Raw genomic sequence first — 23,364 nt, forward strand, 5'->3', positions numbered from 1 at the left:
CTAAACCCTCCCACACAACAAGCTCCGGTTAGGTTGGGTACCTGGCAAAAGAGCCAAGTCAGGTCGGGTACCTGACAAAAATCATAACCCAAATCCAGCCTGCATAATGCTCTCGAGTCTGGTTCAGGTCGATCCAAATATTATTTGGGTTGGGTTTTTATGCTCATACCCAGAAATTCAGGTTCTAGACGGGTCGAGTATCCAATACAAACCAGACCCATTGACAGTCCTAAATTTTGGTATGAACACGGGTCTATCGGATCGGTTCCGGTGCAGGTTACGGATCCAGGCCTGCTCTTTTAGAAGCGCACGTCCAATAAAGAGGGGAGGAGAGTCCAAGAAAGAGTGCTACGCGTAAAAGGAAAGCAAAATTTCCACAAAGTACAACTCGCGCGTCATAATTCATACAAGAGGAAGAGGTCGTCTCTCTTCCTTTCTTTCTTCTTTCACCTGCTCATCTGCAACATTGCAACCCCAATCCGGATATTCACAGCCAGAGGTGAGCTTCTCATCTCCTTTTTTCACTCGGGAGCCATAAAATCACGATCTCAGATCACGTTATTCTTCATGATTTCGTTTCCCCTTTTAGCATAATCTCGCTCTGGTTTATATTCTGCACGACGCCTCGTTTTACTGCACTCTCTGCGAACTCTTCAAGAAGAAGAAGAAGAAACCTAATGATTTCAAAAACAACAACGAAAAACGAACCAGCAAGCAACAATCTACAACACCGATCATCCTCTGTAACGGTTGATTTCTGTTCCATTTATTGCAGGTACGCAATGGCGATGGTTTCAGCTTCTCGCCGCCTCTCGTCTGCATCGTCCAGCCTTCTTTCTATAAGCACGTACCGATTCGCCGGCGTCCGGTTGCTCTCGACTGCTTTCAGAGAGGAGACGGACACTTTTGGGCCGATTCTTGTTCCGGCGGACAAGTTCGTTCGTAAATCTTCATCCTTTTAGCTTTGATCGCGTATTTCATAGTTTCAGTGAATGCTTCAAGTAGTGGCGGATCTGATCCAGTGAAGTTCATGCTTGTTTGTTAATTTGCTGGTTTTTTAGAGGCGTGATCTCGTGCATTGCTTCGTTATTGCTGTCGATTTGCCTTTTCCGTGTACATTGATTTGCTTGAATTTGATAGATAATATGTTTATTATGATTTCCTTCATTGATTGATGAAAAAATTGCATGATCAGATAGAAAACAAAAGGATAGACAGTAAAACAATGTAATTTATAGAAGGAAGGAAGAAGAAGGACCCGGTAACAAAAGGATAGGAAATAAAGTAATATTTCTGTAGCTTTAGAGCAATGTGATATTATCGTATTAATTCTATTGCATATATTGCTAAGGCCTTGTATCGGCTTCTTTAGGGTGGATAGTTTATTCTCTAATTCCCATTACTCTGGATGATGATGATGATGATGATGATGATTGAATATTGTTTGGACGTATATGAATCTTAGTTGTCATATGCGCAGTGAGTCCCTAAAAAAGGCCTAGGCAGGGCCTAGGCGATACCCAAAATAAAAAAATAATAAAAAACATGTATACAACATAAAATCAATCAATAATAAGCAATAGACAAATAATATGTAGTTGAACACTGTAAAACAATTATATTACATAACCTTAACCTTCTCAAACAAATTAAGAATAAATTAACAATTAAATAAACAAACCATACAACTAACAATGTGAATGAACAATACACAAAAAATAAAATCATATATACAAAAAAATTAAAAACAATAGACATAATACAAACAATAGACAAATAATATGTCTTCTTCTTATTCTTCTCAACAATAGACATGATACAAGCAATAAACAAATAATGTCTTTTCTTTTTTCTTCTTCTCTTCCTCGGAAAAGAAAACAAATGATGTCTTCAAAAAAACAATCTTCAAAAAAACAAGCCTAGGCGGTGAGAGCCTAGGCAGCAAAATAGGGCCCCACCATCCAAACCTGGTCGCCCAGGCAGTGGGGCTGCACTTAGGCCGCCTTTGACAACTAAGATAGGAATAGAATAGGATTTTAAACTTGAGGCTGGTTCAGATATGGTATTTTCAGCTTTCAAAGCTAGCTTCACTAAATGCGGCAAAAATCTCTTGATAGTATTTTCTAGCAGATGCTCTAGATTGTGGTTTTCCTACACTTTGGAGTATAAATATAACCTTGTAAATGCACAGATAACATACACAAACACATACTTCAGGATCATTTACAGCCCATAGTACAAATTGCATTAAATATACTTCGGGATTTTCCTTTTTCACTTTTTTACTCCCTGTGGTGAAGATTTCTTAGCAGAAGTTTTGATCAGCAGAAATCTACAGTCTGAAATTCTTGACAAATGAGTTGGTCATAATGTCATTCGGTATCTCCATTTACAACCTATAGTTTATTGCTATGTCACATGGGTGCGGGTGCGGGAGCGGGTGCGGGTGCGGGGATTCGGCACTTCCAAAAAACCCGGGTGCGGGGGTGCGACAGGGGCAAAAATGTAAAAAAAAAATTATATATATATAAAATTTTGAAGTTTTAACAGTTTAACATTTAACAGTAAACATTGTCATAAACTCATAATATGATTCATCATGCATGCAGTATATCAACCTAAATATCAAATTATCAATCAAATAAGTAAAGCAATTACATAAATCGACCTAAATATCAATCAAATAAGTATGCATAAAAGAACTAAATTACATACCAAAGTATATCCTGATGAAGTAATGGATGCTAATAATTTTCTTCTTCATCATCAAATGCATCATTAGAAGGAATACTGGGCTCAGCTAAATCCATGTTTGTTACGTTGAATTCATGTTCTCCCTCGAAGTCACACTCTTCTGGGTTTACATCCCAAAATTTGGATGTTCCTTGTCTGCATTATAAACCCAATTTGAAAATGATAAATACAATACAAGTATATTTAAATGAAAACTAAGAAATAATCAAATAACTAAAAGAGCAAATTAGTACCTGTATTCATCATTGCTTCGCGAAAGTAATCGAAGATTTGAATGAACATATACTAAATCCTCTGCACGCTTGCTGGTGAGTTTATTTCTCTTCATGTTGTGGATTTGAGAATATGTGCTCCAATTTCTTTCACAACAAGATGAACTAGCAGGCTGCGATAGCAATCTTAATGCAAGACGTTGCAGAAGAGGTGTTTCCGATCCAAATGTTGACCACCATGTGATAGGATCTATATTATCTTCTTCTCTCGCGAATAATGCCGGTGCATATAATCTCGAAGATGAAAATTTTCCAAACTCTTGTGTGACTTGATGTAGAAGATGTGCTTCTGGAAAAAGTCTTGTCATACACATATTTCTATGTCTTGATAGCTCTGGGTCTAAATTTGGAGGGACACGACCAATACCACCAGCCCGCCACTTATTTGCATAATATTTTGGATTAAGAGAATGTGTCATGCAATGCAAAGGAGTGTTGCTCTTATCCCATCTTCTGACTAAAATTGAATGAATATGATTAAAAAAATCTGAATCATCCAATGCAGGATTTTTTTCTTCATGCATGAAAACTATAGCTTGTATTTTTTCAATCATATTATCCCACATTTCATAAACTCTGTGAAGCATGGGCTCATCCTTATCAACTTCTCTTAACATTTCCCAAATAGGTTGCGTAAATTGAAGGAAGTATACCACTCTGTCCCAAAACTCATCATCAAGAATGAATTTCTTAATTTCTTGAGCCTTCATATCATCATCAACACGATAGAATGTCCAATTTTCATCAGTCACCATGTTAATCAAAGCATTCTTCACTCTTTTAATCCTCTTCATCATCACAATGATGGACGCAAAACGTGTTTCAGCGACCTTCAACAATTTCAAATCAGAATGCTTATTAAATATAGCATTAGCACGATGGTGGTTAACAACAAAATTCCTAATGCTTTTGACATTTCTTTCTAAATCTTCAATCCATGAACATAAAGCATATGCTTGTGAATTTTCTTCTTCTTTGCGGTTGCATATGCTCTTTAGGGCTAGATTTAAGCTGTGTGCTACACAGGGAGTCCAAAAAATATGAGGGTACTCACTCTCCAAACTAAACGCTGCACTTTTACAAACCGGAGCGTTGTCTGTAATGATTTGTACCACTTTCTGATCACCCACTTCTTTTATCACTTCTATAAACAATCCCTTCAAATACTCTGCATTTTTATATTCCTCAGATGCATCAACTGCTTTCAAGAATATTGGGCCACTAAGCGAACAAGCAATGAAATTGATTAATGGACGCCTTTGAATATCTGTCCATCCATCAGACACAATGGAAACTCCATTTTGCTCCCATGAATATTTTTTAATTTCTAGCAACCTCTCCACGTTTGCCCTCTCTTCTGCAAGAAGTGTGGTTCGTATTTTTTCTGAACTTGGAGGCACATAACCACTCAAATTACAATTTGCCAAGGATGTTACTAAATCCTTCCAATAAGGATTTCTAGCCGCATTAAATGAGAGTGAACCAGAATAAAAGTACCTCCCAACTTTTCTATCCAATTCTTCTCTTCCATATGTATTGAATGCTGCTTGTATCGTTCCTCTACCTCCTAGATTGACTTTTCTTTTTTTTTTTCAGCATCTTCTTGGTGGCTTGCAAATGGCACACTGAGTGCAGAAGAATCGGCCATTGCCTTTCTCTTCTCATATTCTTCTTGTATTTTCTTGTATTGCCTTCGCATTGCCTCATCAACTTTTCTGCAAGCTGAAATGCCATGTCCTGGTATCTTCAACAAATGAGCCTTCACTCTTGTGTAAGACCCAACAAAATCTTTTTCGCAGAGCTTGCATCGAAATCTTTTGTTTCCACCACCTCCTTCTCCAGTTTTTGCAAGTTTATCTACATGTACCCATAGTGGCCCCATATCATCAATCCCACTGCAACTATCAGCAAAACTAGCAGCAGAACTCACATGTTGGGATGAGGATGACGCAAGTCCTTTCCCTTTATCCGTCATTTTTATCCTGAAAACACAAAAAAAAAAATACATTACAATTTTCAAATCAATTCGAAAATACAGGGAGAAGGGGGGGCTCAGCCCCTCCCCTGCCAACCCAACAAGAGAGCGAGAGCGAGGGGGGCTCGACCCCTCCCCTGTCGACCCAAAAAAAAAACAGATGGGGGAGGGGCTCGGCCCCTCCCCTGTCGACCCAAAAAAAAAAAGATGGGGGAGGGGCTCGGCCCCTCCCCTGTTGACCCAAAAAAAAAAAAGATGGGGGAGGGGCTCGGCCCCTCCCCTGTCGACCCAAAAAAAAAAAAAAACAGATGGGGGAGGGGCTTGGCCCCTCCCTTGTCGACCCAAAAAAAAAAAGATGGGGGAGGGGCTCGGCCCCTCCCCTGTTGACCCAAAAAAAAAAAGATGGGGGAGGGGCTCGGCCCCTCCCCTGTCGACCCAAAAAAAAAAGATGGGGGAGGGGCTCGGCCCCTCCCCTGTCGACCCCAAAAAAAAAAAGATGGGGGAGGGGTTCGGCCCCTCCCCTGTCGACCCAAAAAAAAGAGGTAGATGGGGGAGGGGCTCGGCCCCTCCTGTGCCGAAAAATGAGGGAGCAGGGGAGGCGGGGGGGGGGGGTGCTCGGCCCCTCCCCAGCCGACCCAAGAAGACGAGAGACATACCTGCCAGCCGAGAGGAGGAGTCTGGGAGGCGTAGCTGGGGGCGGCGACGCTGGGGGCGGCGATGGGAGAGCTCGAGCTCAGGGGGAGAGAGAGGAGAGATTAGGGCAAATTTTTTTTTTTGCCCTAATCCTCCTCCTTTTCATCGGGGGGGGGGGAATTTTTTTCGCCCAAAAAATTGGACAAAAATGACCCTGGGTGCGTTGACCGCACCCAGGGTTGTGTTGACCGCACCCGGTGCCGCACCCGCACGCGATCCCGCGTCGCGTCGCGTCGACGCGGGTGCGGCACCTGTTTTGCCGAGTCCCTGTGACATAGGTTTATTGTTTGTGTAATGCCTACTTGCTTGTAATTAGCATGCAAGAGGATATGAAAGAACCTTCTTCTTTTTCGTCAATTATGCAAGGAGTTATTAAGATTTGTATTTGTTATCTAGTTTGAACTCTCTCTCTCTCCCTCTCTCTCTAACAATTAGAAGTTTGCAAGACAGTGGGCCATTGATTAAAAGGCTGAATGATTGAATTTGTTAAGTTTGTTCTGTAATTTGTCCCCCAACTGGCATCATCATGTGGATCTCTTTGTTCATTTCTTGCCATAGATCATGTTGAGAGAAATTATGTATCCTTTTGTTGCCTGTAATCAGACCATGTGTCCGATTTGTTCATTTGATTATTGGTTTCCTGATTCTAACAGGCTATGGGGTGCACAGACTCAAAGATCGTTGCAGAACTTTGATATTGGTGGAGCACGTGAACAAATGCCTGAGCCAATCATACGTGCTTTTGGCATCCTTAAGAAATGTGCTGCTAAGGTTGGGTTTTGCTTTTGCCTCAAAACCTTATTTGAAAATTAATAGAGATATATGCTCATATATGTGCATAAGTATGTGTGTGCATCCTTGTCTAATTGTCCTGGTTAGAATATGCATAATTTGGTGTTCCACTTTCCAGGCTGAAACTTTTTGGCCTATTCACTTTAGAAGCTTGTTTTGGCACTGTTGCCTGAGCTTTGCAGTTGTGTACCCTAAGTGAAAATGGACACCTGTTTCCTAAATTAGCTAGAGTTTATGATGTTAAAAAGTGCAAAATGTGGATTATACTTTTAGTTGGTTGAAACTATGCTATGTCTCTGGTATCATGGGAAAAAACAAAATATTGTATCCTCAGAAAGCTGTTTCAGCCTTTCAGGGGTTATGGTACATGAACGTTTTTCTTTTCACATGCGCATTTGATAATGATCGGATCTGGAAGACCGGATGTTTTTTTTTTGCAGGTGAACATGGAGTATGGTCTTGATCCATCCATTGGAAAAGCAATTATGCAAGCTGCCCAAGAAGTTGCTGATGGAAAGCTTAATGATCATTTCCCACTTGTTATATGGCAGACTGGCAGTGGGACACAAAGCAACATGAATGCCAATGAGGTTAGTTGATACATAGGCAGATGATCAATTGCATTAAGGTTTTAACATTAGGTGAACTTAAGTATCTTGTAACTAAGATATTTGCTTGTAACCTTGTCTTTTAAATTTGATATGGTACTATGTATTCATTTAAGGATTGTATTTCTTCTTATTCATTTATTATATAATCATTATAATCTTGTTTCCGGTCTGACGTTTGGCTTATTCATCACATTTTTGCTGTGGCTGGTGACCAAGATGAAGTTTGAAAATTAATTTTTTTGTGAATGACAGCTTTAATTTGCTCTTGTTCCTAGGATATCGTGTTACTTCTTTACCATTCTTGTATATGTGATTTACAGGTGATTGCAAATAGGGCAGCTGAGATTCTTGGAAGAAAGCGGGGCGAAAAAATTGTTCATCCTAATGACCATGTTAACAGGGCACAATCTTCAAATGATACTTTCCCAACTGTGAGCTCTCCTTATTGCTTAAATGATTTGATGTTTTCTACAGCATTATATAGAAATTGTTATGTTCCGTATGGCATCAGCTCTTTAGCTAGACATGTGGAGCCGGGAAGATTGTTGGGATTTTCCATCCATTGGAGTTATCACTATGGAGTTGTTTAGTTTCTGGCATGCAATCTTTCTGCTGAACTTCCATTTCTCTGTCCTTACACTTGGATTCTTAAAATGTTTCTATTTATCTTAAGGGTTATAATCTGGGAAGTAATTTTTTAAGGTCTGAGACAGTGTTATCATTGAATTTCATAGTAACAGCTATATTTTTGGCAATTGCAGTTAACATAATATCTGTGTTAGAGAGACCATTAAAGTGTGCTTTGATATCTGTGATAGAGTGATTATTATCTGCGTTAAGATAATAACTCGTGAAAGATAATATCTGTGTTAGAGTGATCAATAAAATTATCATTAATGATCAGCATTAGACTGCATACGAAGCAAAACTGATGCCAGCTCTCAGAATGTTTACAGTGTGTTATCTGTTTTCCACTTTCTTAATGATTGGCTTATGTTACAGTTGAAGCCTATAAGGTTTAAGGATCATATTCTGTTCTGACTCAATTTGTATCAGTTCCTTACAATAATAACTTAACCTTGTTTCAGGTCATGCATATTGCTGCAGCAACTGAAATCAATGCAAGGTTTATTCCAAGTTTGAAACTGTTGCACACATCTTTGGAATCAAAGGTAAAACAATGTTTGCAGTAGAGTTAGTATTTTGCGCAAGCCTGGTAGAGTTAGTATTTTGTGCAGACCTTTCTGAGATAAAATTTCTTTAAAGTTTTATTTACTTCTTGGTTTATCCATTAGCTTGCTGTGCTTAGTCATTTTTAGGTAACTGTTAATACAAACTTGAATGATATGAAATGTTCAAATGAACTTGGGAGCTTCTACGAGTGTCCACATTTACAGAGCTAGTTGGACGCATGTGTTCCTGTAATAAGAATCACATTATGTATTTCTCTATGCACTTTCACTTGGATGAAGTAGAAACTGTAACTGATCTCACACTGTATCTGTATCACTATTTAAATGGTTTTCTTTAAGGAAGAAACTTGCTAGAAAAGACTGTTTTCTGAAATGGACCAGGTGAAAAAGTTAGTCTTCTTTGCTGGTGAATCATCCTCTTTTGAGTTGAGGAGCAACTAAAGCATGGTGAAGGAGTATTGGCATAAGCATTGCTTTGGAATGTTTAACTCTAAAATCCTGTGCTGTCAAAGACATAATAGAAGCTAGAGCTTTGTATTATTATTTTTGACAAAAAGTTAACTTTTGGCTAGAACTTATTATCCGCCTCCTTGTAGAAGCCAGAGACTTCTTACAGGTGATGTAAGATGAGAGACTATATTTCTTATGGATCAGATCTTTTCTTTGGGACTCAAAATGAACATGATGTCTTTGTTTTGTCATCAGTTTTTTGAGATCTTAGAAGTTGTAATTTTTTGATAACTTTCAGCGTCTGCAGGTTATAGAACTTGTGTTGCTGCTTCCATAACTATTTGTTAAGTATAATGCTGAGAAATGGTTATGAACAACCTTTTGAATCTGTTGATGTGAGCATGCTAGTTTGGAGAGGTGCTTATGGTGTCTGAATGGCTGAACCTGAGGCTGGAGATTCTGTGATCTCTAGCATTCCCCTTGTTAGATAGTGATAAAATATGTTTTGATGCCATCGGATCTGGATTGGATCCAGCTCCGTGCGTCTTATCCTTATTAGACATGTTTCTTTATGTAATGGCATTTTAGTTATTTGCATGCATTTTAAACCTATTGTATTATTTGTTTCATAATAAAGGATTAGGATATGCCATCTCAAGAAGTGGCTGTCGTTTTTGAGCATCTCTCTCTCTTCTTCCTCCTCCTCCTTCAGCTGAATGCTAACTGTGGTGATTTTTTACATGGTATTAGAGCGGCACTTCAGTTTTGTTCCAAAAGGTTTGTCCTTTCAGATCGAATATTGTTTTCTTCCGGTCAAAATCCTCTCTTCTCTTCCTTTTCTCTTCTAATTTGTCTTCTTTCTCCTCTTTCTCTCTACTGTCAGTTTTCTTTTACTGACAGCAGATTATTCCTTGCTTTATTCCTCCAATATTGTGTTTTTATATTTGACGTCAATCCTTAAAAAAAAGGGTGTATTTGATGTTAAAATAGAGGTTGTTTGCTTTTGAATATCCCAATCTGAACTCTAGTACCAATATTCCTAACCTAAAAAAAAAAGAAGGAAAAGTTTCTGTTCTCATTATTTTTCTAGATTTTATTTTTCTGAAATCTTGTTTTATTCTTGATATTTATTTTCGGTTCCGATATTTCTCTCCATTGCTTCATATATTTTCAATCGGCATATGCATATTAGCAGCATTATATTGAGTTTTGTTGGTCGGTTGCAGGAATCAGACTGAGTCCGGAATAATGCCGTATTTAAAAAAAAAAGGGGACGTTTTATATTATATCCTGCATCTTACCTAATCCTTTTGTTGTACTGCTGCATATTTGCTCTTGACTGAAATCTATTCTCTTCTTTCCTTTGCTTTCTTCTTTTATCTTTTCATCTTTTTTAAATGGATTCCTCTTCTTATGTTGGCCTCTCTTCGAACTTTTTTGAGTCAGCTTGTATCTGAAAAACTTAATCACTCAAATTTTCTGACCTGGAAGAGACAAATTGTTCCTTTCATAAGGAGCCAAGATCTGTTTGGGCATCTGGATGGATCAATTTCAGTTCCACCATGGTTCATTCCACATGAATCAAAGGATGATAAAGGAGATGCTCCGATTACCTATGTTTCAAATCCAGAATTCACAACATGGATGAAGTGCGATCAAGCTTTGGTTGCATATATTACTTCCACCCTGTCTCAGTATGTATTGATTTCAATTTCAGATGATTGTACTGCTAGTCAATTATGGAATAAGCTTGCGCAAACCTATTCTCAGATTTCAAAGGCAAGAGTTTTATTTCTAAAAAGGGAGTTTCAGACTCTTAAAAAGGGTTCTATGCTATGTCACATGGGTGCGGGTGCGGGTGCGGGTGCGGGTGCGACACGGGTGCGGCACAATTTTAAAATTTTTGGACACGGGGACTCGGCAAAAAATATATATATATATATATATATATAATTTTATTTTATTTTTAAAATGCCACAGGTGTCTGTGCAGTCACAGACTGTGACTGTGCACAGGCACAGCACTGTGCACTATGCACAGTCACAGACTGTGCACAGTGCACACTGCAAAGACTGTGCACTGTGCACAGTCTGTGACTGTGCACACTGCAAAGACTGCACAGTCACAGTGCCTTTTTTATATATATTTTTTTTAAATAAAAAATATAAAAAATTAGTTTTTTAGAGACATTTTTGGACTCGGTCAAAGTTGATCGAGTCCAAAATGTTGACGGACTCAGCCTGGACTCGTTGACCGAGTCCGACTCGGCGTTGACCGAGTCCGGGCCGAGTCCGAAGCCGCACCCGAGTCCGCACCCGTGTCCGCACCCGTGTCGACTCTGGTGCGGCACCTCCTTAGCCGAGTCCGTGTGACATAGGTTCTATGTTAGTCATGATATTTTTAAACAAAGTGAAATCAATTACAGATCAACTTGCTATTATTGGAAGTGTTGTCTCTGACAAGAAAAAAGTGCAACAAACTCTCAATGGACTAGGTCCAGAATATCATGTTTTCTCTACTTCTTTATCAGTTCTACCTGTACTCCCCAGCTCCGAGGATCTTCAAGCTAAACTTCTTCAATATGAAATGAGCATAAAATACTTGACAGAAGGCGGTGAACATGAAGATTCTCATAATGTCTTGGCATCAGATATATTTCATAGTTTTGGGTGTGGAGGTAACAGTTTTCAAAGTGGCAGAGGTCGAGGTCGTTTTGGTCAAGGAGATCATGGTAGTCTTCCTACTTCGAGTACACCAGGATTTTTCAATGCAGGGAATCAGAAAAGAGTGACTACATGTTTTCAGTGTAATAAGAAAGGACATGTGAAAGCTGAATGTTGGTTTAACCCTCAAAACAAAAGAAAAAATAATAAATTAGGAAACAAAAGAGAATCTGATGTACAAAAATCTTCTGGAGATATGCAACAACTTTTGTTGGCGGCTTTATCTTAGATGAGTATTAAGCAAAATGATCAAGGTGAATGGTATGTGAATTCTGGAGTGACAACTCATGTCACAGAAAATACTGGTAAGCTCTCGAATTTATCTCCTTATTTCGGAAGTGGTAGTATAGTCACTGGAGATGGAACTGTAAAAGTATCTCCACTAAGATACTAAGATCAAGACCTTAATATTCTTGATAAGAAACCCACCACGAATGCACAATAAGAGCACTTTAGAATACTTGTGCACAAAGGCACAACTCACAAATAACTCACAAATGCACAAAGGCATAAAAACAATGGAATCAATTTATTAAACACTTGGGCTTTGACTCAAAGCCATGAGAAAATACAAAGGGGAGAGCCCCTATTTATAACCACAAAAAGGAGCCTTGGAGGGGCTCCACTCATAGACGTTGGAGCCCCTCCAACGGTCACAAATGTGACCGTTGGAGGGGCCCAACGTCTATTTGAGTGGGCCCCCCAAGGTACCTTTTGGTACAAGGTTTAAAAGAAAAAAAAAAAAAAAAAAATTACAATCACATTCATAAAGTGAATGTGCGTAAAACAGGGGAAAAGACTAAATTACCCCTACGGCTTAAACAAAGTAGAAATATATATTTTATATATATAATAAGTAGATACATATATATTAATATATGTATATGTATTACCGTATATATATAAAATATATATATTACATTAAATGATTAGGTATATATTTTAACAGGAACACATCATCACATTTCTCATGTTGGAAGTGAACAAATTCCTTTGCATAGTACCTCTCTTAATCTATCCAATGTTCTTTTTGCTCCTAATATTAAAAAGAATATTGTTTCTATATCTAAACTTGTTGATGATACAAATTCTTTTGTCAAATTTACTCCATCTTTTGTGTATGTTAAGGATCTTCAAACAAAGGAGACATTCGCCGAAGAGGAGCGACGAGGAAACATGGAGGATCCAACTTCACATTCTTATTCTACCTTGAAGTCCTCTCTTTTGAAGCCGACATCTCAGAGTCTCAAGTCTTGTCATAAAGATGTTTTTAGTCTTTCTCAATGTAATAAGTCAAATTTGTGGCACTGTCGGTTGGGTCATTGTAGTCATGGTTTCATTAAGAAACTTGTGTCAGAAAATTTGATTTCAGAGTCCTGTTTACATTCTGTCCTAAATGTTAAAAAATGTTCACGCTGTCAGTTATGTAAGAGTCATGTTCTTCCTTTTAATCTGATTAATGAAAGAGCCTCAAAAGCCTTTGAAATTGTGTATTCTGATGTATGGGGGCCAACTCCTGTATGTTCTTCATTTGGAAGTCAATATTATGTTTTATTTATTGATAGTTATTCTCGTTTCACCTGGATATATTTCATGAAAAATAAGTCCAAAGTTTTTAGATTGTTTCAAGACTTTTGTGCCCTTGTTAAGAATCGTTTCTCTTCCAATGTTGTGCATTTTCAATGTGATGGTGGAGGTAAATATTCTTCAAATGACTTTCTTGATTTTTTTCGAAATAATGGGATAAGTAGTCATGTGTCCTGTCCGCACACTCCTCAACAGAATGGAGTGGTTGAAAGGAAACATCGATATATCATTGAAAGTGCGATGAGTATGCTTCATGATAGTAACATTTCTATTAATCTTTGGACAAAAGCCTTTCATATTGCAGTACATATGATTAACCGTCTGCCCATGAAAATTTTAGAAGACAAGTCTCCATATTTTACCCTTCTTGCAAAGCATCCTGATTATAATAACTTGCGCGCTTTTGGTTGTGTTTGTTATGTTCATATTGACAAATCTCTGAGGAATAAATTTCTGGATAAAGTTGTGAAGTGCAAGCTTATTGGATATGCAGATGATTATAAGGGATACAGATATTATGATCCGATAACCAAGCGTATCAAGATTTTCAGAAATATTATTTTTGATAAACAAAATTTTGAGAGCATATCATTAGTCCAAGAGCAGAACTCATCTCGAAATGTTGAAGTTTATGATCTCTGGTTAAGTGCTGAATTGTTTGAGAGTGAAAAGAGATCTTGCTAACCATTTTGTGAAAATTTGAATTCAAATGAACAATATCTCGAACCTTCAAATCCTTTTGAAAATGAAATGCTTAGAGAATTTCAGAGATTTGTTGGTCAAGTTTATGTCAGAAGGGCAAGAGATAATGTCTCGAACAATGTTAAGCAAGATATGATTCAATCTTCTTTGAGAAGATCAGAAAGGATACGTCATCCTATTCAAAGATGGGTTAGCTATGATAATTTTTTCATGGATTTTCAGTTATTCATGTCTCAAGTAGAGAAACGTGATGAACCTATTAACTTTTATCAAGCTATTAAATCACATAAATGGATAGAGGCTATGAATGAGGAAATGAAAGCTCTTCATGAATGTCAAACTTGGGAAATTGTTTGTAGACCTGAGAAGAAAAATGTTGTTGGGTGAAAATAGGTTTATAAGAATAAGTATAAACCTGATAGATGTATTAAAAGATATAAAGCAAGACTTATGACACACAATTTCACACTAAAATATGGGCAAGACTATGATGAAGGAGAATCCAAGGATTATGTCTGTAAACTGAAAAGAGCTCTTTATAGATTGAAGCAAGCCTCTCGCTCTTGGTTTGAGAGTTTTTCTCTCAAAATTCAAAACTATGGTTTTTGCATATGCTCTCTTTGATCATTCTCTCTTCATTTTCAAGGATAAAGGATGTTACTACTTTATTACTTATATATGTAGAAAATATAATTCTTATAGGCAGTTCTAACAATCATATACAGAATTTTGAAAGAATTACTGATGCAAAATTTCAAGATGAAAGATCTTGGTGACTTAAGGTATTTTCTCGGAGTTGAGGTGGATAGAAGAGATGATGTTTTAACTCTTACTCAACATAAATATACTCTTGATCTTTTGAATAAGGCAGCCATGTCTGATTGTAAGCCCCTAAGCACACCTTTTATCCTGCATCAAAAATTGAGTTCTAATGATGGAGACTTATATCATGATCCGACCAAATATTGGAGTATCGTTGGAATGATTGATAATCTCACTTTTACTAGGCCTGACATCGTATATTCTGTTAATCAAGTTTCTCAATTCATGCATGAACCAAGAATTGGTCATGTTGAAGCCGTGAAAAAAAATTAAGATTTTTGAAAGGAACTATTGGTGACGGTCTTCTTTATCAAAGAAATTGGATTGACAATAAGGAACATGAGAGTATCACTTATATTGATGTGGATTGGGCTGGGGATCTGGATGAAAGGTGATTCGTTTCTAGATATTGTATATTTATTGAAAAAAAATTGGTGTCATGGAGTAGCAGAAAACAAAAAGTCATTGTCAGGTCTAGTACTGAAGCTAAATATAGGTCTATGGCAGTTGGGACAGCTGAAGCTACATGGGTCAGACATCTTCTTGCAAATCTTGGAGAAGGAATCTCACAATCTTTTTTGTTGTGTGATAATCAGAGTGCTATTAACATTACTTATAATCCTATACAACATGGTTTCACAAAGTATATTGAGATAGATCAACATTTCATCGGACAAAAAGTTGAAGACAAAGAGATTGAGCCTCAACACATTCATACAGAAAGCCAAGTTGCAGATTTGTTCACCAAGGGCCTAACAAAACATCAATTTTGGTTCTTAAGGAACAAGTTGTCCATGGTCCATGACCATGCACAACTTGAGGGAGGGTGATAAAATATGTTTTGACGTCATCGGATCTGGATTAGATCCAGCTCCGTGCGTCTTATCCTTATTAGACATGTTTCTTTATGTAATGGCATTTTAGTTATTTTCATGTATTTTAAACCTATTGTATTATTTGTTTCATAATAAAGGATTAGGCTATGTCACATGGGTGCGGGTGCAGGGATTCAACGCTTCCAAAAAACCCGGGTACGGGGGTGCGGCAGGGGCAAAAATGTAATATATATATATATATATATATATATATATATATATATATATATATATATATATATATATATATATATATAAAAAGGGGGTCCGGGGGTTCCCCCCAGCGTGGGTCCCGCTGCGCGGTCAGCGGGCGAGGGTTTAGGGGGGGCCGCCCCAGGCGGGGGGTTATAGGGGGGCAGCCCCCCCCCCCCCTAGATTTTTTTTTTTAAATTCCGCAGCCCATTTCATAGGGCAAACTTTTTTAAAAAAACAAAAAAAACAAAAAAATGGACCAAAATGACCCTGGGTGCGGTCAACGCACCCAGGGTCGGGTTGACCGCACCCGCGTCGAGTACAGACTGCATCATGGTGGATTCATAGCATTCAGTTTTGACCTAGAACACTGTTTTACTAAATCCTGGGGTATTCTGGAAAGGTGACTACAATTTTTAAGAGTTTTGAAGCATAATATGATCTTTCTTTTGCTGTATTTATCTTGAAAACCCAACATTTAATTGTCAACTATTTCCTTTTTTTTGGAGAATATTACTATTCTGACATATTCCCTCAATCTTGTTTGTTGCAGTCACCTAAGTTTGTGGCTGATGAATAGCATGATTGATTGGGAATGTGAACTCTGCCTTTGATATTCTCTTGTTCCCAGTAATTATTTGAACTGTATCACCCTGTTCATTTGAAAAGACTGAAGATTGTAGCTCGTGACTTAACTGCATTTCTTCCATCTAGAAGTAATTGTAGGTCTGGTCTTATGATGATAATTTCATTGTTTTCTTGGAAATACGTGAATCATTTATACTTTTTAGATGATAAAAAAGCCACAAACCAGAGTGTTGTTTTCACAATCCTGTAACATACCATCTTGTATTCCCCTCTAGATCAAATTACATTTCAAAATTTGCATGAAGTTGACATAAAACTGACCAGGAGATTTTCCAAAGCTTGATAGTCCAGGACTTTAAAATGATATTTGCTTGTAAAAGACTTGTGATTGTCTTAATATGTAAAACGTGAGATTATTTATTCTACTATTTGTTGGAAAATATATGATACTGGGTGTCTTGCACAATTTGATTTATGTGAACAGCTGCACAGGCAGGCTGCTAATTATTTTCTTCTGATTTTGCCATCTTTCCGTGTCATCTTTTCTTCACTTGCTAAACCTACACTTCTGTTTGTCTGTGCAGTCAGTTGAGTTCAATGACATTATTAAAATTGGACGTACTCACACACAAGATGCAACACCATTAACCCTTGGGCAAGAGTTCAGTGGCTATTCTACACAAGTGGGTTTTATGTTTGTTTTCTTTTCAACATTTAGAATTGGAAACTGTCTCTTATTCTTGATTTAAGAGTAGATATAATTTTCAACACAGGTAAAATATGGAATTGAACGTGTCATGGGTACTCTCCCTCGCATGTATCAGGTGTGTATCCTCTGTTATTTGGTTTTATGATTTACTTTCCCATGTATTGCTAACAAATTGTGATTCTGCTTGGAGCAGCTTGCACAGGGTGGTACTGCTGTTGGAACTGGCTTGAACTCAAAGAAAGGGTATGTGGTTTTTCCACTTTTGAACAGCCCATGTTGTAGTTATTTACTGTGAGCTGTTTCGTACTATTTTGCATTGCTATGGTGGCCCAACAAGTTGGATTTGGTTACAATGTCTTCCTACTATTATCTGGCAAGTATCTGGAAACCTAAAATATGAAATGCAAATTTCCTAAATTTTATCTCAACATAAAAAAAGCTTACCATATTGTTCAAGTCTAAACCTCTACCCTTTATTTTTCTTTCTTATTCTTTTCTCCGAAAAGCTAGACAGACGAAATTTTATTAGTTAAAAAGGTACAAAAAGAGATGTGGCAAGAAGTTAATACAAATGGTGTACAAGAATCCATAAACTTAGAAAGAACGTCAGCATCAATATCAGACCCAATACACATGTTTTAATTCCATAAGGCCGAGCCTCTTTTCCATTTTGAATATCTTAACGCTACTGGTGTCAAGAGACTAGCCCACATGAGGATCTTGATATATTAAATAAAAATTATTAAGGGTATTTAAAATAAAAATAAAAATCACAAATGATATTGTGAAATATTGGAATTTGAAAAACTTTGAAAACCTCACAATGTTACCAGAAGGATTTTCAGGGCTTGCGAATTTACTGTAATAATATTGTGAGATTTTCAAACTATCAGTGATACTTGTGACCATGGTTCTGGTTAGTCAAAAGATTTCTTTTTACTGCAGGTTTGATGTCAAGATTGCTGCAGCAGTATCTGAGGAAACGGATTTACCATTTGTCACCGCTGAGAATAAATTTGAGGCCTTAGTATGATTCTAAAACTCTGTAGATTTCATTTTGGCATTTGTTCATTGACAGATGGTATTGTTTTGAGTGGCATAATTAACGGTATCATATGAAAATATCTTTCTTAGCTCATTCTACGTAAATGTTACAATGCATGCTAAAGAGTTGTGCAGTTTGAAACTTTGACCACAAGTAATTTTGTGAATTGATTTCCTTTAAAGGTCCCCATTGGTCTTTATTTTTACAGATATAATGGCCTTTCCTTTTGCATGTAGACATCCTTATGCTCTTTCAAAACCGTCCTTTCTTCTTAATGTGTACTTGGGATATGAATGGAGAATCTGCAAGTTTTATGTTTCTGTTTATTACTTGCTCCCTTGAGGACCTGAAGAAAATAAAAAAACTTGGAGACACTATCCATTTGTTCAATCTTACTAATTGATGTTACTGATTTAACCTTCTTAAAGAAGGTTCCTGTAGTGACTTAGATTTCATGCCTTCTCTGCTAATAGATGTTTATGGAAGCTTTTTGATGAGGAAATTTTTGTTGTTATCTTTCTGGACTTGTATTGATAACATTCAGATGTAGAGTTAGCCTGTAAACATTAGAAAGCAAAGTCTGGGCTGAACCTTGTGCAAGATGCTGCTTACTGCAGGTTTCATGCATTCTGCTATGTTTGTTTCCGAGTAACTTATAATTCATGTTCTACATTCTATGCCAGGCAGCTCATGATGCCTTTGTTGAAACTAGTGGAGCACTGAATACTGTTTCAGCTTCTCTTATGAAGATTGCTAATGATATCCGACTGTTAGGAAGGTATTTTGTGTTGCATCCTACAATGTGCATTTGGACCTGAAGTGGCTGTAATGTTTTAACTATGTCCTTTTTTTCTCTTTTCCAGTGGTCCACGTTGTGGACTTGGTGAACTTATTCTGCCCGAAAACGAGCCTGGTAGCAGCATAATGCCTGTATGTTATTTATTTAATTGTTTTTGTTTGCTTGAGTATATTGTTTATGTTGTTTCATGAGAATATTGGCTTCTAGGTATTTTTATGTGTCCTCAAGACAATTTTGCTTTTTCATTTTGGCTCATATTAGTGGTTTTCTCCTGACCAGGGCAAGGTTAACCCTACACAATGTGAGGCTCTTACGATGGTTTGTGCTCAGGTAACAATTAGCGCTATATGACAAATGTGTCTACTCATTAACACTAACAGATTGTTATCATCTTTCTTTATGCATTCAACCACATGTAGTTTACTACCATCTTTTACTGTGGATAAACTTTCATTGTATTGTAACATCTGATCCTGGTCCAGTGACACTATGATATTAAATTGAACAAGATGGACTATAAAACTGAGGTGACTTTGTATAAGAGCTCCTTGAAGAAAAAGAAAGTTGGATGAGTTATTATATTTCTGTTAAGAAATTAAAAAAGCGAGAACATTAAATTGTATTTCTGATTTAGATAGATGAAGTAAAGTTGTCCCTGAAAGCAAAATTCAGACACCTGAGGCCTGTATGTACTTTTCAAGCTGGCTTAAGGGGAATATGATACAGGTGCCATGATTTTGTAAATTAGAAATAAAAAAAGATGTTAACTAGCATATGATGCTTCAGTTTTTCTCTAGACTTTTTAATCTTTTGAACTAATTTGACTGGTTATGGCTTCATATTGTTCTGGAAAATTGAGTACAATCCAAATACATTCTTTTTGTGTGGCTTTTGAGGGGCTATGACACCAGTTTTAGGATTGAAAGGACATAAAGGTCTATGTTTTGTGCTTGATGCTGCAGCTGACACACTGAAGGTTCTAAAGCTCAATGATCTTATTTTAGCACATTATAGATGTCATGCTTGAAATTTGAATATATGTAGCACAATATCCTTTTTCTTTCTCAGGGTATTTTTTTGGTAATAAAATTTCCATGAAGTTAATTGTTTTTTGTTTGAAATTTTATGGTAATGAACAAGAGGAATGAAAATGATCTCTCTCTCTCTCTCTCTCTCTCTCTGGGGCATGATCATATTTATGCACTTTTTCCCTTTCCCGTTTATTTTATAACCTAACTCTTCTTTGTATAAAACCCTGATCGAATCGTTCTTTCTTTGTCTTTGGCCCATGAGAGAGATTGTGAACTTAATCACTTGGGTTGACTAAAAAGAAAATTGTTGTGATCAACTGAGAAAAAGTTTGGATACATTTTTTGACGTTCTAGAAAACATAGGCATGTTTGTCATTATCGTTAAAAAGTTTGGTTCTTATTTGAAAATATCCCTTTCATAACATTCCTATGTTATGCCAATTTACATAACCTGTTTGAATATTGCTTGCATTTTCCATTTGGTGCACAATGCAAAGGCATCAAGTCATGGAAAAATTTGACATCATGCATTGTTTTGTTTCATGAGGACTGGTAATGCTGGAGAAAGTATTCCATCCTAAGATTATGTGGTTCATATATTCAATTACTCCTTGTTTGAATCACTTTATAAGTTGCTCCTTGCCATTTATGCTTATTTTAAATGGCAAGTTTTGGTGTTTGGATCTTTTACTTTTACTTCTACTTCTTTTTAATGTCTTAAAAATTTCACCCCTTTTCTCAAAAATAGGAGGGAGACTTACCTTTTTCTTTTACAACTACTTATTTTCTTTCATTCCACCCCCATCATCCCCATCACCACCAGCACTTCTCCACCATCACCATAACCGCCACTACCATCATCACTACCACCACTTCTCCACCATCAACATTACCACCATCACCACCACTGTCATCCATCACCATTGCCATTACCACCACCACTGCCATCCATCACCATTGTCATTACCACCACCACTATTATCACCGTTACCACCACCACCATCCATCATCATTGCCATCATCACCACCACGATTCCCATCACCTCCATCCACCATCATCATCACTACCACCATTGCTATCATCACCTTTACCACTACCACCACCACCACCACTATCCACCTCTGCTGCCACCACCATCTATCATCACCATTATCACTACTATCCACTAATCTTTTTTTCTTCATTATAATTTAAACAGTTGGTGATCCGAACATTTACTAAACTAAAAATAAATGTAAGTTTCTTCTTATAAAATGTGCTTAAATTTATATATGTAAACAATAAATAAAAATAGATCCAAACAGGGCCTTAGTTTTGTAAGTTGGTTGGTTTCTTATTAGCTATCCATGGCACCAGTTTGCTGCTTAATAAAACAGCACAAACCAGTGCCTTTGAATGATTCATAATAAATCAGAACTTTTAAGATGAAGTTGAATTGTTTGTTGAGAACAACCACTTTCATATTTATTTAATTGGTGGATAAACTGAATGCAGTTTCAAAAACTTGCAGGTTATGGGAAATCATGTAGCGATCACAGTGGGTGGCTCAAATGGTCATTTTGAGCTCAATGTTTATAAGCCATTAATTGCTAGTGCACTTCTTCGGGTATGGTTTATTGTGAATGCAATCAAATATTTTCACATTTGCAGCGTGTCCATTTGTAGACCTTGATGTGGCCTTACTCTTTCATAATTTATGGCACACAAATGAATGGAATTTCACTATTTGCAGTCATTGAGGCTACTTGGAGATTCATCTATTTCATTTGAAAAGAACTGTGTAAGGGGTATTCAGGCAAACAGACAAAGGGTTTCTAAGCTTTTACATGAGGTATAAATTGATTAGTTTTAATCTAACGTACTTGTTTTATTTGCATAAAGTATCCTTGAATTCACAATGGCATAATTGTTTCTAACTGCTGATTGACCTGGCTCATATGCAGTCTTTGATGCTTGTTACTGCTCTGAATCCTGTAAGCTTCCTTCCTCTACCTTTTCTTTTTCTTTTTCCTTCTCTTTGGTATTTCTATGTAAGCTGGGGGTTGGTCCTAAGTAGAATTTGAACCAGTTGGGCTTAATAGATAGGCTAGATCTACCAATCCAGCCTTTGTATGCAACCCACATTTCCCTCTATGCCTGCAAATATTCTTATTGGGCCTTAGCTGTTAGTGTATGCCTCCAGGGTATTGCAACATGCTAATGTTTAATCTTTTTGTTTAGAAAATTGGTTATGACAAAGCCGCATCTGTTGCAAAGAAGGCTCACAAGGAGGGCACCACCCTCAAGGTTAGTATCTCCTTACCTAAAAAAAAGTTTTGCACTCTGAAAATATTGGATATTTGAAATTCTAGTGCTTGTGTTGCTCAATTTGTTTATATATTCATTGTTGATCTATTGATGTATGGAAGACTACAAGATTTGAGGCAACCCTCATGAAATTTCTGATGTTAATTCTATATGAAGATGAAACAGACATTTCCGTTGCTTGTTAATCAAGCAAACAATGTCATATTATGCACACATTTTATGTGATCAAATTGATAAAGCTTAGCACAGTCAAAGTATCTTCAAGATGTTCTAATTGTGACCATTTCTGTCAGCATTTTGGTTAAATTAAACATTGCAGGTTTTCAAACCCTTGCAGGATGTACCTGTTAAGAGAAACTCACATTGTTATATCTTGCACAATTGTGCCTTATTTTTCAGAATTTGTTATATTTATCTACTCCTTTTGTTGTTCTTATGGGAAAATCTGACAGACAAAAAGCACGGTTGCTCGAAAGTTTTTCTTTTTTTTAGTCCTGTAAAAGGGCAGGATACTAGCATTCTATTTTGGTTTGACGATAACAGAATCTACTAGTGGAAATTTGTTCCCAACCATGGCGCAAACTTTCTTTAATCATCACAAATTTTCTATTTGTGCTCTTGATGTTTCAATAAGTAACCGCTTGCTTCTTTGAGTCTCTGTATTGTTTTGGATTTAGCAATAATCTAGCTTCACTTTCAGTTAAGTGGTATTCTTGAGTTTTCAATCGTTTACTGTTTGTCTGCAGGACGCTGCATTGGGTCTGAACATCTTAACCTCTGAGGAGTTTGACGGACTAGTTGTACCAGAGAAAATGATTGGCCCATCTGACTAGTACATCAATGCAGCCCTGCAAATTTAGCTTTCAGAGTTAATTATTCTCTCAGAGCCATTGCTCTGGAGTTTTTATTTTTGCTCTTCGAGAGATCTGGGTGGCAGCAATGAATGATAGGTAGTAATAAAAGCCCCTGATGCATTTTTGATGTAATTGTAATTGTCGACTTAACTTTTAGGGTGTTCAGAATGTTGTATCGTTACATAAAGGGTGGTCCTCCAATTAGTGGGAGAAGCTTTTTAGCTATGATGATAATGAGATAACGGAACACCGAACAAACGTAGGGCTCTCTCTCTCTCTCTCTCTCTCTCTCATATGAGCTAGTTCAGGTTCGCCTGATCAAGTCTTTTGGTGACAACAGGCTCTGAGGATACCGTTTCAACTAATTTGGTCAGTCATAAAGAGAACAA

General features: G+C 37.2%; 2 protein-coding genes across 3 annotated transcripts; one reads left to right on the plus strand and one right to left on the minus strand.

Moving 5' to 3' along the window:
* The first annotated feature begins 320 nt into the window (after positions 1–320).
* Positions 321–23,249, plus strand: LOC149842837 (fumarate hydratase 1, mitochondrial). 2 transcript variants are annotated; one of them, XM_089999473.1, is made up of 18 exons: positions 321–499; positions 776–934; positions 6,348–6,465; positions 6,927–7,076; positions 7,418–7,528; positions 8,186–8,269; positions 16,814–16,912; positions 17,003–17,053; positions 17,132–17,181; positions 17,884–17,965; positions 18,667–18,761; positions 18,847–18,913; positions 19,062–19,112; positions 21,325–21,420; positions 21,547–21,645; positions 21,758–21,787; positions 22,035–22,100; positions 22,868–23,249. In XM_089999473.1, the coding sequence occupies exons 2-18, from the start codon at positions 783–785 to the stop codon at positions 22,952–22,954; spliced, it is 1,488 nt and encodes a 495-aa protein (XP_089855599.1). In that variant the 5' UTR covers positions 321–499; positions 776–782; the 3' UTR covers positions 22,955–23,249. The 2 variants fall into 2 exon arrangements, with proteins under 2 accessions (XP_089855599.1, XP_089855600.1); XM_089999474.1 differs by having other exon boundaries at positions 446–499; positions 590–934.
* LOC149842838 (uncharacterized) lies at positions 2,486–4,616 on the minus strand. The gene is made up of 2 exons (XM_090001606.1): positions 2,988–4,616; positions 2,486–2,889 (listed from the first exon to the last, which is right to left on the minus strand). Exons 1-2 carry the CDS (start codon positions 3,821–3,823, stop codon positions 2,745–2,747), a joined length of 981 nt encoding a protein of 326 aa, XP_089857732.1. The 5' UTR covers positions 3,824–4,616; the 3' UTR covers positions 2,486–2,744.
* Positions 23,250–23,364: the final 115 nt, after the last annotated feature.

The sequence above is a fragment of the Nuphar pumila genome, chromosome 3, assembly GCF_984573655.1.
Source record: "Nuphar pumila chromosome 3, dmNupPumi1.hap1.1, whole genome shotgun sequence".
Classification (NCBI taxonomy): domain Eukaryota; kingdom Viridiplantae; phylum Streptophyta; class Magnoliopsida; order Nymphaeales; family Nymphaeaceae; genus Nuphar; species Nuphar pumila.

Coding starts and splice junctions, on each gene's coding strand:
- LOC149842837 (XM_089999474.1), top strand. CDS start 678: ATGATTTCAAAAACAACAACGAAAAACGAACCAGCAAGCAACAATCTA. Junction 17,966..18,666: donor AGAATAAATTTGAGGCCTTA/GTATGATTCTAA, acceptor ATTCTATGCCAG/GCAGCTCATGATGCCTTTGT. Junction 21,421..21,546: donor TTGCTAGTGCACTTCTTCGG/GTATGGTTTATT, acceptor CACTATTTGCAG/TCATTGAGGCTACTTGGAGA.
- LOC149842838 (XM_090001606.1), bottom strand. CDS start 3,823: ATGATGAAGAGGATTAAAAGAGTGAAGAATGCTTTGATTAACATGGTG. Junction 2,890..2,987: donor CGAAGCAATGATGAATACAG/GTACTAATTTGC, acceptor TTTATAATGCAG/ACAAGGAACATCCAAATTTT.